This window comes from Leopardus geoffroyi, chromosome A3 (assembly GCF_018350155.1).
Source record: "Leopardus geoffroyi isolate Oge1 chromosome A3, O.geoffroyi_Oge1_pat1.0, whole genome shotgun sequence".
NCBI classification, from domain to species: domain Eukaryota; kingdom Metazoa; phylum Chordata; class Mammalia; order Carnivora; family Felidae; genus Leopardus; species Leopardus geoffroyi.
Window position 1 is genome coordinate 62,656,704 of NC_059336.1, and position 13,137 is coordinate 62,669,840.

At 42.3% G+C, this 13,137-nt stretch overlaps 1 protein-coding gene across 15 annotated transcripts in view; it reads left to right on the forward strand.

The window, feature by feature from the left end:
- The window catches only part of KANSL3 (KAT8 regulatory NSL complex subunit 3), a 44,100-nt gene that overhangs the window by 16,544 nt on the left and 14,419 nt on the right, over positions 1-13,137 (forward strand). For 10 of the 15 annotated variants that reach the window (XM_045445831.1, XM_045445832.1, XM_045445830.1 and 7 more), the window contains 10 exons: positions 4,191-4,322; positions 4,573-4,689; positions 4,937-5,038; positions 5,142-5,213; positions 6,352-6,426; positions 6,603-6,760; positions 9,007-9,070; positions 9,511-9,711; positions 9,918-10,074; positions 11,615-11,692. In XM_045445831.1, the coding sequence (XP_045301787.1) occupies positions 4,191-4,322; positions 4,573-4,689; positions 4,937-5,038; positions 5,142-5,213; positions 6,352-6,426; positions 6,603-6,760; positions 9,007-9,070; positions 9,511-9,711; positions 9,918-10,074; positions 11,615-11,692 (1,156 nt within the window). The remainder of the gene's footprint in view (positions 1-4,190; positions 4,323-4,572; positions 4,690-4,936; positions 5,039-5,141; positions 5,214-6,351; positions 6,427-6,602; positions 6,761-9,006; positions 9,071-9,510; positions 9,712-9,917; positions 10,075-11,614; positions 11,693-13,137) is intronic. The other 5 variants (XM_045445835.1, XM_045445837.1, XM_045445833.1 and 2 more) reach the window with 1 other exon arrangement.

A 13,137-nucleotide genomic window follows, 5' to 3' on the forward strand; every position in this document is an offset into this window, starting at 1 on the left:
AATTTGCATTTCCCTCATGGTTAGTGATGTTGAGCATCTTTTCATGTGTTTATTGGCCATGTGCATGCCTTCTTTGGTAAAGTATTCAGGTCCTCTGCCCATTTTTTAATTGGGTTATTTATTTTTTGGTGTTGAGTTGCATAAGTTCTTTATATATTTTGGATACTAACTCCTTATCAGATCTATCATTTGCAAATATCTTCTCCCATTTAGGAGGTTGCCTTTTCGTTTTGTTGATGATTTATTTTGCTGTGCAAAACCTTTTTATTTTGGTGTAATCCCAATAGTTTATTTTTGCTTTTGTTTTTCTTGCCTGAGGGAACATATCCATAATTATGTTGTTAAGGTCAGTGTCCAAGAGATTACTGCCTATAGTTTCTCCCTCCCTCCCTCCCTTCCTCCCTCCCTCCCTCCCTTCCTTCCTTCCTTCCTTCCTTCCTTCCTTCCTTCCTTCCTTCCTTCCTGTAATGTTTGTTTTTGAGAGAGAGAGAGAGAATAGGGGAGGGGCAAAGAGAGAGGGAGACACAGAATCTGAAGCAGGCTCCAGGCTCTGAGCTGTCAGCACAGAGCCCGATGCTGGGCTCGAACCCACGAACTGTGAGGTCATGACCTGAGCTGAAGTCAGACACTTAACTGACTGAGCCACTCAGGTGCCCCTGTGATTTCTTCTAGGAGTTTTGTGGTTTCAGATCTCACATTTAGATCTTTAATCCATTTTAAATTTATTTTTGTGTATGGTATAAGAAAGTGGTCCAGTTTATTCTTTTGCATGTAGCTGTCTGGTTTTCTCAACATAATTTGTTGAAGAGACTGTATTTGCCCCATTGTATTCTTGCCTTTGTCATAGAGTAATTGATTATATAAGCATAGGTTTATTTCTGGGTTGTCTATTCTGTTTCATTGACCCATGTGTCTATTTTTATGCCTCAATCATACTGTTTTGATTGCCATTGCCTGATAATATAAGTTTGAAATCAGGGAGCATGATGTGTCTAGCTTTTGTTCTTTCTCATGATTGCTTTGGATATTTGGTGGGGTTTTTTTTTTGTGGTTCCATACAAATTTTAGGGTTGTGCTATTTCTGTGAAAAGTCCTGTTGGAATTTAATAGGTATTGCATTGAATCTTCAGATTGCTTTGGGTATTTTGGATATTTTGGATATTTTAACAACATTCTTCCAATCTGTGAGCAAAAATATCTGTGTCTTTTTCAGTTTCTTTCATTAACGTCTTACATTTTTAAGTGCACATGTCTTTCACTTCCCTGGTTAAATTTATTCCTAGGTATTTTATTCTTTTTGATACAGTTGTAAGCAGGATTGTCTTTTAAATTTCTCTTTCTGCTAGTTAGTTATTAGTGTATAGAAATGTGACAGATGTTTGTATATCGATTTTGTATCCTGAAACTTTACTGAATTTGTTTATTCTTTTTTTTTAATTAAATTAAATTTTTTAAATTTACATCCAAGTTAGCATATAGTGCAACAATGATTTCAGAGGTAGATTCCTTAATGCCCCTTACCCATTTAGCCCATCCTCCCTCCCACAATCCCTCCAGTAACCCTCTGTTTGTTCTCCGTATTTAAGTGTCTCTTATGTTTCGTCCCCCTCCCTGTTTTTATATTATTTTTGCTTCCCTTCCCTTGTATTCATCTGTTCTGTGTCTTAAAGTCCTCATATGAATGAAGTCATATGACATTTGTCTTTCTCTGATTTCCCTTAGCATGATACCCTTTAGTTCCATCCACACAGTGGATGACACTTAACTGACTTGCAAATGGCAAGATTTTATTCTTTTTGATTGCTGAGTAATACTCCACTATGTATATGTGTATATACATATATATATGTATACATACATACACACACACACACACACACACACATCTTCTTTATCCATTTGTCTATTGATGGACATTTGGGCTCTTTCCATACTTTGGCTTTGTTGATAGTGCTGCTATAAACATTGGGGTGTCTACGTCCCTTTGAAACAGCATACCTGTATCCCTTGGATAAATACCTAGTAGTGCAATTGCTGGGTCATAGGGTAGTTCTATTTTTAATTCTTTCAGGAGCCTCCAGACTGTTTCCCAGGGTGGCTGCACCAGTTTGCATTCCCACCAGCAGTGCAAAAGAGATCCTCTCACTCCACATCCTTGCCAACATCTGTTGTTGCCTGAGTTGTTAATGTTAGCCATTCTGACAGGTGTGAGGTGGTATCTCGTTGTGGTTTTGATTTGTATTTCCCTGATGATGAGTGATGTTGAATATTTTTTCATGTGTCGGTTGGCCATCTAGATGTCTTCTTTGGAGAAGTCTATTCATGTCTTTTGCCCATTTCTTCACTGGATTGTTTTTTGGGTGTTGAATTTGATAAGTTCTTTATAGATTTTGGATACTAGCCCTTTATCTGAGATGTTGTTTGCAAATATCTTCTCCCATTCTGTCAGTTGCCTTTTAGTTTTGTTGATTGTTTCCTTCACTGTGCAGAAGCTTTTTATTTTGATGAGGTCCCAATAGTTCATTTTTGCTTTTGTTTCCTTTGCCTCTGGAGATGTGTTGAAGTAAGAAGTAAGAAGGTCAAAGAGGTTTTTGCTTGCTTTCTCCTTGAGGATTCTGATGGCTTCCTGCCTTACATTTAGGTCTTTCATCCATTTTGAGTTTATTTTTGTGTATGGTTGAGAAAGTGGTCCAGGTTCATTCTTCTGCATGTCGCTGTCCAGTTTTCCCGGAAGCACTTGCTGCTTTATTCCATTGGATATTCTTTCCTGCTTTGTCAAAGATTAGTTGACCATACGTTTGTGTGTCCATTTCTGGGTTCTCTGTTCTGTTCCATTGATCTGAGTGTCTGTTTTTGTGCCATGAATTTGTTTATTAGTTCTAACAGCTTTTTGGTGGAGTCGTTAGGGTTTTCTGTATATAATATGTCATCTACAAATAGTGACAATTTTACTTCTTCGTTTCTAATTTGGATGCCTTTTATTTTTCTTGTCTAATTGCTCTAGCTAGGACTAATAGTAATACTGCGTTGAATAAAAGTAGTAAGAGTGGGCATTCTTATCTTGTTCCTGATCTTAGAAGAAATCTCTTAGCTTTTCACTATTGGGTATGGTGTTAGCTGTGGATTGACCTTTTATAACCCACATCACCATTGTACTTTTCATTGTCCAGTTTCTCAAAACCTTTTTGTTTTTCTAAAGACTACCTTTAACATTAAAAAATTTTTCCTTTTCCCTAGGTCACTTTGACCTTTTGTGGGTAATGTGAAATTCCCAGAGATATTTCTTCTCAGTGTAAGCATTAGAATGTCTGAAACTTATATTTTTACACATCTGTGAGGTCACATTTCTGGTGAATAGTGAAAAATAGGATATAGTATAAATCACAATATACACAATACATAAGTTATATTATTTTGAACACAATAACAGATTTCCTTAATATGCCAAAGTTTGAAGGCAGTATTCTAGATGAAAATGCAGATTTAAAAAAAAAAAAAAATTTATAAAATCAATATGTTCATTGAAGAAATTTAGAAAATACAGCAATCTAAAAAGGGAAGAGCTGTCCATAACTCCATAAAGATCACTATTAATATTTTGTCATATTTTCTAACAGCACTTTTTCTCTATTTTATTTTTAATATTTTAGTAAAGTTGTGTTCCTGTGTTACTATAAATTCTTTTAAATATCTTAAATTAACCCTTAATATCTAGTTATATGGATAATTTGCTTAACCACTCTTATAGATATATTTAGGTTGTTTCATCTTTTTGATTATTATTGAGAGAGAATTTATCTTTTGCATTCCCCTCCCCCCCCCCCCCCCCCCCCCCCCCCCCCCCCCCGCGAACCCTATATGTGTGTGTTTGTGGTTTTGATATATTTTGTTGGGAAAGGTTCTCAGAAGTAGAATCCTTTGGGAAAGGGATAGGAATGAATTTAAGTATTTAAGTCTCTTGATGCATATCACTGGGGTCCTTTCCAGAGGATTGTATCCATTTACCTTCAGTGATGGGAGACATACTTTTCAACTATCCACTTATTTGTACTTTTGCCCCTGAGTAAAGTTTGAGAGGCTTAGTTGAAGTCTGTCTGTGGCTCATAATGGGGTTCTGTCCTCCCACCCTATTACTGTTGGTGGACAGGTCTCTTGCTTCACACTGGAAGCATCTTTGCTTTTGCTTTTAGATCCCTACTTTGATTGACCGGATGCTTGTGTCATCTAACACGAAGACTGGGGCTGCAGGAGCTGAGGCCTTGTCCCTCCTGTTGAAGAGGCCCTGGGATCCTGCTGTGGGGGTGCTTTCTCATAACAAACCAGTAAGTTAGAGCAGCTCAAAACTTAACTTTGGCTCATGAAGTTTTTAGAATCCAGTCTCAGAATCTTAGCAAGAGGGTAATAAATGACTTGTTTAACTTTTCCCATTAATAACTGGTTGTGTATACTGCTTAGCATAGTTTCATAAGGAAATTAGCATTGGTTGGGATAAGAAAGGTATTGGGATACTTGGGATTTTGTGGAGCAGCACCTCTTCCTCACTGGTTCTCTGTTGGCGTTCTTTCTTCTTAGAGCAAACTCCCTGGCTCTCCTCTCATTCTCATTGCGTCCTCTGGGCCTTCTAGCTCCGTGTTCCCCACCTCACGCCGCCACCGCTTCTGGCAATCTCAGCTATCCTGCTTAGGCAAGGTATGTGTGGGAACAAGCGGAACTGTCTTCTGGGTGGACATAGAGGCTTGGAGGACTAAGCAGACAGAATGCAGGAGGGGATCAAAATGGATGGACTTAAATGTTGAGCATCCCCTCCACTCTCTTTTGGTTTTTAATTTGAATGGTGCTTATCTAAGGTTGAAGAGATTTAGGGTAGGTTAGGCAGAATTGAGAGAAGATTTGAAACTAACTTCTGCTGGTATGGCTGCCACTTTCTTTCCTTTAGGTCATCCCCGTAGCCACCCATCTGCTGAACAATGGTAGTGGAGTAGGAGTTCTGCAGTGTCTTGAGCATATGATTGGGGCAGTGAGAAGCAAAGTGCTGGAGGTGAGAATGCCCTCAGTTCACTGGGGCACACCCAGCGTTCTGGGGTTGTTCTGCACCCAGCTATAGCCTCCTGTCTTACTGTCTGCTTTCTCTTCCCGCAAAGATTCACAGCCATTTCCCCCACAAACCCATTATCTTGATTGGCTGGAATACAGGAGCATTGGTGGCCTGTCACGTAAGTAATTCCCATCTCATTTGGAGGTTGTTCTATGATAGATACTAGTACTGCTGACTGCTACCACTGAGTTCTTTTTTATGTTCCAGGCACTGTGCTAGATGATCTGCCTACATAAATGCGTTTTAAAGTGTAGAAGACGATTTTTTAACTTTATTGTGAAAATTTTAAGCAGAAACTTAAAAGGAGAATAGTCCTATAATAAACCCTGTGAGCCCCTCACCCAGCGTTACCAGTGATTAACTTATGATCAGGCTCCTTTCATCTTACTCCTGCCCACTTTCTCTTTCCTCTGATTATTTTGAAGAAAATCCCAAATATCATTTCATTTATATATATTTCAGCATGTATTTCTGAAAAAAATATTCTTCCCCCACCAAATGCAAATACTATTCTCTCATCTAAAAAAAAAAAAAAAAAAAAAAAAACCCCACCAAAAAAATGATAATTGTAACAGGCATAAATTTTAATAGCTTTGGAATTTGATGTTGTGTTCATATTCTATGCTTTTCTAAGACATCAGGGAACCTTTTCTTTATTATTTTACGTACATTAGCTTGTGTAAGTGTCCCTGACCTGTCCAAAGCCCCAGTTTTCAAGTGGATCAAATAAGCGAAGTCTGTGCTGCTTCATGTCGTCTGGTTAAGTATGACATCCAGGGCCACCAGAAGAAGAGGGCTATCTCCCTAAACTCCCTGGTCCTGGGAATGGCAGAATTTAGTCAGCGACTGCAAGTGCCTGGGAGCTAACTATTAAATTCAAAAAGGAGAGATTTTCTTCATGTAAGGAAGAAGAGCAATATTTGTGTTCTCCTGATTGCATTTGCTATTAGTGGAGGAAAAAGTGAACAAGACATTAGTATAGAGAATTGGTAGGATTGGAAGCACTGAACTTCCCATCCTGTGGTTCAGCCCTCTACTGGGATCCTCTCAGGGCTTCAGTTCTCCAGGTGGTACAGTGTATCTTGTGCCCTGTGCTCTTACTGCTGCCACTATGGCTGGTACCCTTGAGGATTAGGACTGGTGGGGAGGAGATGGGATTAGCTGGTAGGTCTGGACCACCTCCGGACTCTGGGTGGTAGCTCTGGATGTAGCTACAGTGAAATTGACCTTGAGACAAACTTTTGTATTATTTCCAGGTGTCAGTGATGGAGTACGTCACTGCAGTTGTCTGCCTTGGGTTTCCTTTACTTACTGTGGATGGTCCCAGAGGGGTAAGCATGGGGTGTAGCTGATTGCTGGGTCATTGGCTGGTAAGGGTAAGGGGGTGCATACCTTGCCCAAACTGGTTAGTGACTGTAGTTGCCAGGCTGACTCCCCTCAGTGGACTTGCCAGGTCAGTGCACAGTGAATATTAATTGGCTGATAGTAAAATTTATACATGTTTTAGGATGTGGATGATCCCCTCTTGGATATGAAGACTCCAGTCCTCTTTGTCATTGGGCAGAATTCATTGCAGTGTCATCCTGAAGCCATGGAGGATTTCCGGGAGAAGATTCGAGCTGAGAACAGCTTGGTGGTAGTTGGGGGAGCTGACGATAATCTCAGGTGCGTAGGTTCTCCCAGAGCTGTGAGAGAGCCATGTTACAGTGTTGGAGAGATGCCTGTGAAGTGATGATGTAACTATAGACTAAATCTGCTTCCGTGAAAACGGGAACTGTTTTACATGAACTAATTCAGATTTATAAAGAGTTGCAAAAATAGTACAAAAAATTCTTACATACCCTTATCTCAGATTTCCACATGTTGATGTCTGACATATCAAAAGTATAATTATCAAAATGAGAAAATTAACATTGTATGACACTATAATCTGTAGGTGCTGATATTGTCCATTGTTTCACTGATGTCCTTTTTCTGTGTGGTATCCAGTCCAGGATCACATGTTGTTTTTAGTTGCCTTGTTTCCTCAGTCTCCATGAATTTGATACTATTCCTTAGTCTTCCATGACCTTGACATCTTAAAGACTTGTGGCCAGTTATTTTGTAGGCTGCCCCTCAATGTAGGTTTTTAACATTTTTGTGATTAGGTAGAGCATATGCATTTTTGGCAGGAATGCGAGAGGTGATAAGCCCTCAGCACATCTTCTCTGGGGATACATGAAGTTGATGTGTCTTATCATAGATGGTGTTAACCTTGATTGTATGGTTAAGGTGGCATCTTCCAGGTTTCTCCACTGTAAAGTTACTATATTTCCCTTTGTGATTAGTAGTTACCCTATGGGAAGGAGATACTTTGAGACCTTGTGAAGGCAGTCTTGGTCACTGTGCTTTCACTGGGGTAGGCATTTTTTATATTTTCTTTCCTTACTAAGGATGTATGTGAACTTAGATTTTATTTGTATTAAGCATCCTTTTATGTATTTTGGAGTAAAAACAGCCAGAGTTTGGAAGGGGCACCTTTGGTCATTGAGATGGCCACTGGTCCCTTACAAGACTGGCTGCCTGTAGGGACTTTAATTGTGTTTTCATGAAATGTACTGAAAAAGAGATTGTGTCATTTATTGGGCTTCCTTTTTTTATATGCTCAATTTTAGAGATTTAATTTCTTAAAAACTTTCTTTAATGTTTATAATTTTGAGAGAGAGGGACAACATGAGTTGGGGGATGGGCAGAGAGAGAGGGAGACACAGAATACAAAATAGGCTCTAGGCTCTGAGCTGTTAGCATAGAGGCCAGCATAGGGCTCGAACTCACCACGAGATCATAACCTGAGCCAAAGTCAGATGCTTAACTGACTGAGCTACCCAGGCGCCCTGAGATTTAATTTCATTTGTGTTTTTTAGCTAGTAGCTTAAAGCAAGTATCTGCCCCCATCTGTCTTGTCAGTTTCTTACCCAGAGATGTTTTGGAGAAGTCCTGGTCTTTGTCATTTGGCAGCTTCTTTTGGGCCTAGAAGCAAATGCTTTGGTTCTCAAGGTAGTGTTTTCATGTAAATTGATTGTCTTTGTTGGTCATTCAGACGTTCTTATTTGTAGAAAGGTATCTTGTGTGTGTTGAGTGGCAGGGAGGGAACATGAGAGGTGGGGATACCTTCATGGAGTTGTGTCGGGAGGCTGCTTATGAGACATATTTGCATGATGCCATGAGCATCAGCCTGAGGATTGGGAGACCTTAATTTAGTTTTGGCTGCTTTGCTAAGAAGCTTGGGTAAACTGCTTAACTTTTGGGACTCAGCGATCCTTATCTGTAAGATGAGGGTGCTACCCTAGGTTAGAGGCCAACAGCTAGTAAATTAGGGTCTCAGAATTTGGAGACTCAGAATGTTGTTCTCTACCCTGTCATTGGGGGCTCTGTTTTTCTCTTTGCTTAGGCCCTCAGTCAGAAGCCAGGGGTTTTCAGACTAGCTTTCAAAGAGGAGAATGCAGGCATCTGTGGCCATTTTCTCTTATCCCTTTAGAACTAACCTGTGACCACCTTTCCTCTTCTACTAATCTCATTTCAACAGCAACCAGTGATCTCAGGGTTTGGGCCTCCGTTGGGAGACTTCTAGATAAGGTCTTAGAAGTCAGATAGAGTTTATCTGTGAAGCCAAAGGTATAGGACTTCTGGAGTGCACAGTCCTAGGCAATTTCCATATGTTATTTGTTTTTTTGTATGTGTTATTTTTGTAACCCTCACTATTCCATGAGTGAGGTGTTATGATTCCCCGTTTTGCAGACATGGAAACAGGTTCAGAGAGGTTGTGATAACTGCGTGAGGGCTAACGTAGTCCTCCTTCCTGAGCCTAGAAAATAACCAACACAATCGCTTCCATGTGATGCCATTTTCGCCTCTCTGTCTCTGTCTCTTAGAATAAGCAAAACAAAGAAGAAATCAGAGGGACTGACTCAGAGCATGGTGGACAGATGTATTCAGGTACACAGTTGCTTTATGTGTTTTTCTCAGCTAGGCTTGCCTTTCTGTAACCTTTAGGCTTGATCTTGTTGGCAGCAGCCTCTTTGGCTCTGAAGGAGGATCCACTGGGGCCTCTGGTAGAACTAAATCATAAGCAAAGGAAAGGAGAAATGAGAGTGACAGTCTAAGATGCATACAGAGCATCAGGGGAGAAAGAGTTTATTGGAGGAGTGAGGGAGCACAACCATCCCAGAACACCACTCCACAGAGGCCTTGGGGCATAGGCTCCTGCTGGTCTTTGACTGAGGCTTGGATTTGTGCCTGGCTCTGTGTGCCTGGAGAAGGACTGAAGGCACACCTGACGCCAAAGGCAGGGTTGATTGAATTGAGTTAACCCTGTCGGGGAGGTTCCTATTCCCTAGACTGAAGGACTCAGAGGCCTGGGCCCCTCTTCATACTAGGATGAGATCGTGGACTTTCTGACTGGAGTGCTCACTCGCACCGAAGGGCACATGGGCTCCGAGCCTCGGGATCAGGATGCTGAGAAGAAGAAGAAGCCTCGGGATGCAGCCCGCAGAGACCTGGCCTTTGAGGTCCCGGAGCGGGGCAGTCGGCCTGCCTCACCAGCTGCCAAGCTTCCTGCCTCACCCTCAGGCTCAGAGGTAATGTAGGCAGGGAGGGAGTGCTTTTGCTGGGGAAGGAAGACTGTGGATTTGGTTCCTAGGGATGCTTGTCTACTTTGCCAGTGCTGTAGGCCTTAGAGTTGCTATGAGGAGAATTCCTGACCAGGGAGTTCCAGGGGACTTGATAATTAATGGTTAAATCCAAACAGCATTGGCTCAGCTCTTACTCTTCTCACCCTACTCAGGATCTTTCCAGTGTGTCCAGCAGCCCCACTTCCAGTCCCAAGACCAAAGTGACCACAGTGACCTCTGCCCAGAAGTCCAGTCAAATCGGGAGCTCTCAGCTCCTGAAGAGACATGTGCAGCGGACAGAAGCTGTGCTGACCCACAAACAAGCGCAAGGTATTGGCTCCTCCTGGCCCAGTGGCCTCTCAGGTTATCTTCTGCAGTGACATCATATGGCATTTGGAAAGTATTGACCTCTGTAACTTCTGGGGCATGTGAGAGGCACCGTTTCCCACATTTCTGTTCAAACAAAATTAGGTTGAAATGAATACTGAGGATTGTTTTCAAGAGTAAGACATCACAAAAGGTCTGTGCATTAGTGGGGTTGTATAGTTCCACTAATTACAGCTTTGCATTGGTGTTCTGGGGAGTTAGGCTTTATGAGCTGACTCCATGTGTATTTGCCTAAAAATTTTTTCTGACTCCCAGTTGGGGAAGCTACTTCTTCTGTTTTAGGCCCTGCCCAGCCACTCCTGCAATCAGGACACTCTTCAGATCATGTGGACAGGGTGATTAGCTTTATTCATCAGATTCTAGGGCAACTCAACTGGCATCATGCACTTTCTTTGTTTCTACCTTGAAGGCTCAGCCTCCCATATTGAGACTTTCAGTGAAGTTTATCAGTCTCTCTGCAGATAGGTTTTAGAGTAGACTGGGAAATGTTTGTATGGTTGAGATCAGAGTTTGGAGAACAATGAGTGCTACTAAAGCTACAGAAAAGGGAGAGTTTTGCGGGTAGGTGGAAAAGAAACAGTGGCTCTCCCCATGCCCCCATTTTGATCCTGTTGGGCAGCCCTGAGGTAAGGCCCCTTGGTCATTGTGTGTGTATGTATCCAGGAGCATGTATCATCTGAGGTCTCACATGCCTGGAAAGTGGCAGCACCAGAGCTGGCTGTCCAGTAGAGAGATGTAGAGATGACAGCAGGCTGATCTGCTCACTTCCCCTGTGTTTCTTTTTAGTAGAGCCAAAGGACTTAAACCCAGGCATCTTAAGAAGGTGCCCTTAAGAGTGGTGCTAACAAGGAGCACAAGTGTGTGAGGGGATCTGTGAAGGCAAAAAAAAAAAAAAAAAAAAGGAAAAAAGGCCAAGCTTCTAGTGTGGATGGTCTGTGACCTGGATCTTCTTAAGTGGTGGCCAGAGCCAAGTTCTGGGTGGGTGGGTGGGTGGGTGGTGTTTCCATAGGCTTTTGATGAAGAGAGAACCAGTGGTTGGCTCTGCTTATGGAGGGGATAATTAGTTGAGAATCTAAGGAGTTCTTGAAGGGTGATTGGTGACCTGGGTTCGAAACAGGACCCAGAATATGGTGCAGAGCAGCAGTCCTAGCGCCCTGACTTTGACAGAGCTCAGAGGCAAGAGGGAATGATTATAGCTAACTTTTATGGAGCCCTGACTATGTGCCATGCTGTCTTCTTGGCACTTGACTTGCTATTGCTCGTTGAATCGTGGCAACGGCAAATGAAGCAGGTACGTTTATTATTTTCAGTTATAGGTGATTCCATGGAATCACCATGGGAGTTAGGTTTCGAACCCATGCAGTAATTCTGGAAGGGGCTCATGATGACCATTTTCTAGAACATTTTCATATCTTTTTCTTCCTCTCCTTTTCTCTTTTCTCTGGCTGGCTGTGATTCTGTAATTCTTTCTGATTCATTCCAGCACAGTTTGCTGCTTTTCTGAAACAAAATATGCTGGTGAGGAAAGCTCTTCCTCCTGGCACCTCCTCCTGTCTTTTTGGTGAGTATTGCTTTTCCTTTCACCTTTTCACGCTCTGTTCTCTGCTTCTGTCCACTTTTCCCTCAGTTCCTTCCCCATTCTGTTTCTCATTTGTCTCTGGTTTGCTACTTTTCTTTTTCTGCCTTTTTGTCTTCAGTTCTTTTCTTGGCTGACTTCTTTTGGTTACTCCATAGTCTGCTTTTTCTCTGTACTTTCTGTTGGCCTGTCATGATTTTTCTTTTTTTTTGTCTCTTGTGGTTCTTGGCTGTGCTTCTCCTATGTGTGCCTGTGGCCCATTGCCTGTGAACCTGAGTTTCCTTGTGTGTTTTTCTCCCTGTCTCTGGTTTCCTGCTTCCATCCTGGCTGCTACAAGCACATCAGCCACTTATAATAAGCATAAAACCTGTAGCTCTTCTCCCTTTTACTCTCCTTCCTATTCTGATTTTAGTCACTGCATTTGTCCCCTAAGTGGTCCTTCCAGTTGGTATTGCCCTGTGGTCCGGCGTAGCTCTCTGTGGCCCAGGCCAGGAGTCCCATCCCTGCCCGCCATCCTCATATACTACTGCTTTCCTCCCCACCCTTCCCCTGATTGCCTATGCTAAGAAGAGGGACTGGAGTGGGCTTCTGGTTTTAAAAAGAAGGGGATCTCTGAGGTGCCTGGGTGGCTCAGTTGGTTAAGCATTGAGTCTTGATCTCAGCTCAGGTCTTGATCTCAGGGTCATGAGTTTAAGCCCTACATTGGGCTCCACTCTGGGTGGGAAGCCTACTTAAAATAAAAATAAATTAAAAAAAAAGAAGGGGATCTCTGAGGAAACCTGAAGGATAACTTCAGAGTCCTGGAGGCTTGGCCATGTGCAGGATGAGTCTGTTTGATTCAGTGGAGGGGGAAGCTCATGTGCGAACAGTTGGCCTTTCTCTGTACTAGTGCAAAAGACCTGGGGACTAGTTGTGACATGGACCACCATTGCCCTGTTACTTTTGGGCAGGAGCTATAAAGTTGTCTTGGCTGAGATGCTCCCTTACCTAGTAGCCACTCAAAGCCACCCTTAATTCCTGGCAATAATCCTTCTTGTTGCCTTCATTTGGCAAGCAAATCTTCAACCTTGGGTGCTTAGGACAGAGTAGGACTCCGAGAGCCTTGTGAAAGTCTCTTTTTTTGAGAGGACTGGGTAGTGTGCTTCTCTGCTGCTTCTTTGTGGAATGTTTACTGTCCCCCAGCTGTATGATGTGAGGTTGGGCTTGAAAGAGGAAAATTATTACATTGTTTGAGTCCAGGAAGCACTGCTTATATCCACTATAGTGAGTCCTCTCTTTTTTGGTTGGCCTTCGCTAGGCAAGATCAGGGTGTCTTCTCGTTTCCTTTTTGTTTCTACCAACTCAGAGCTCCCTTCCTCCCTCAGAGCCTACTCCAGAACAGGGTAAGGGTTGGGCATGGAGCCATTCCCTGAGAGGACAAGATGGTGTCT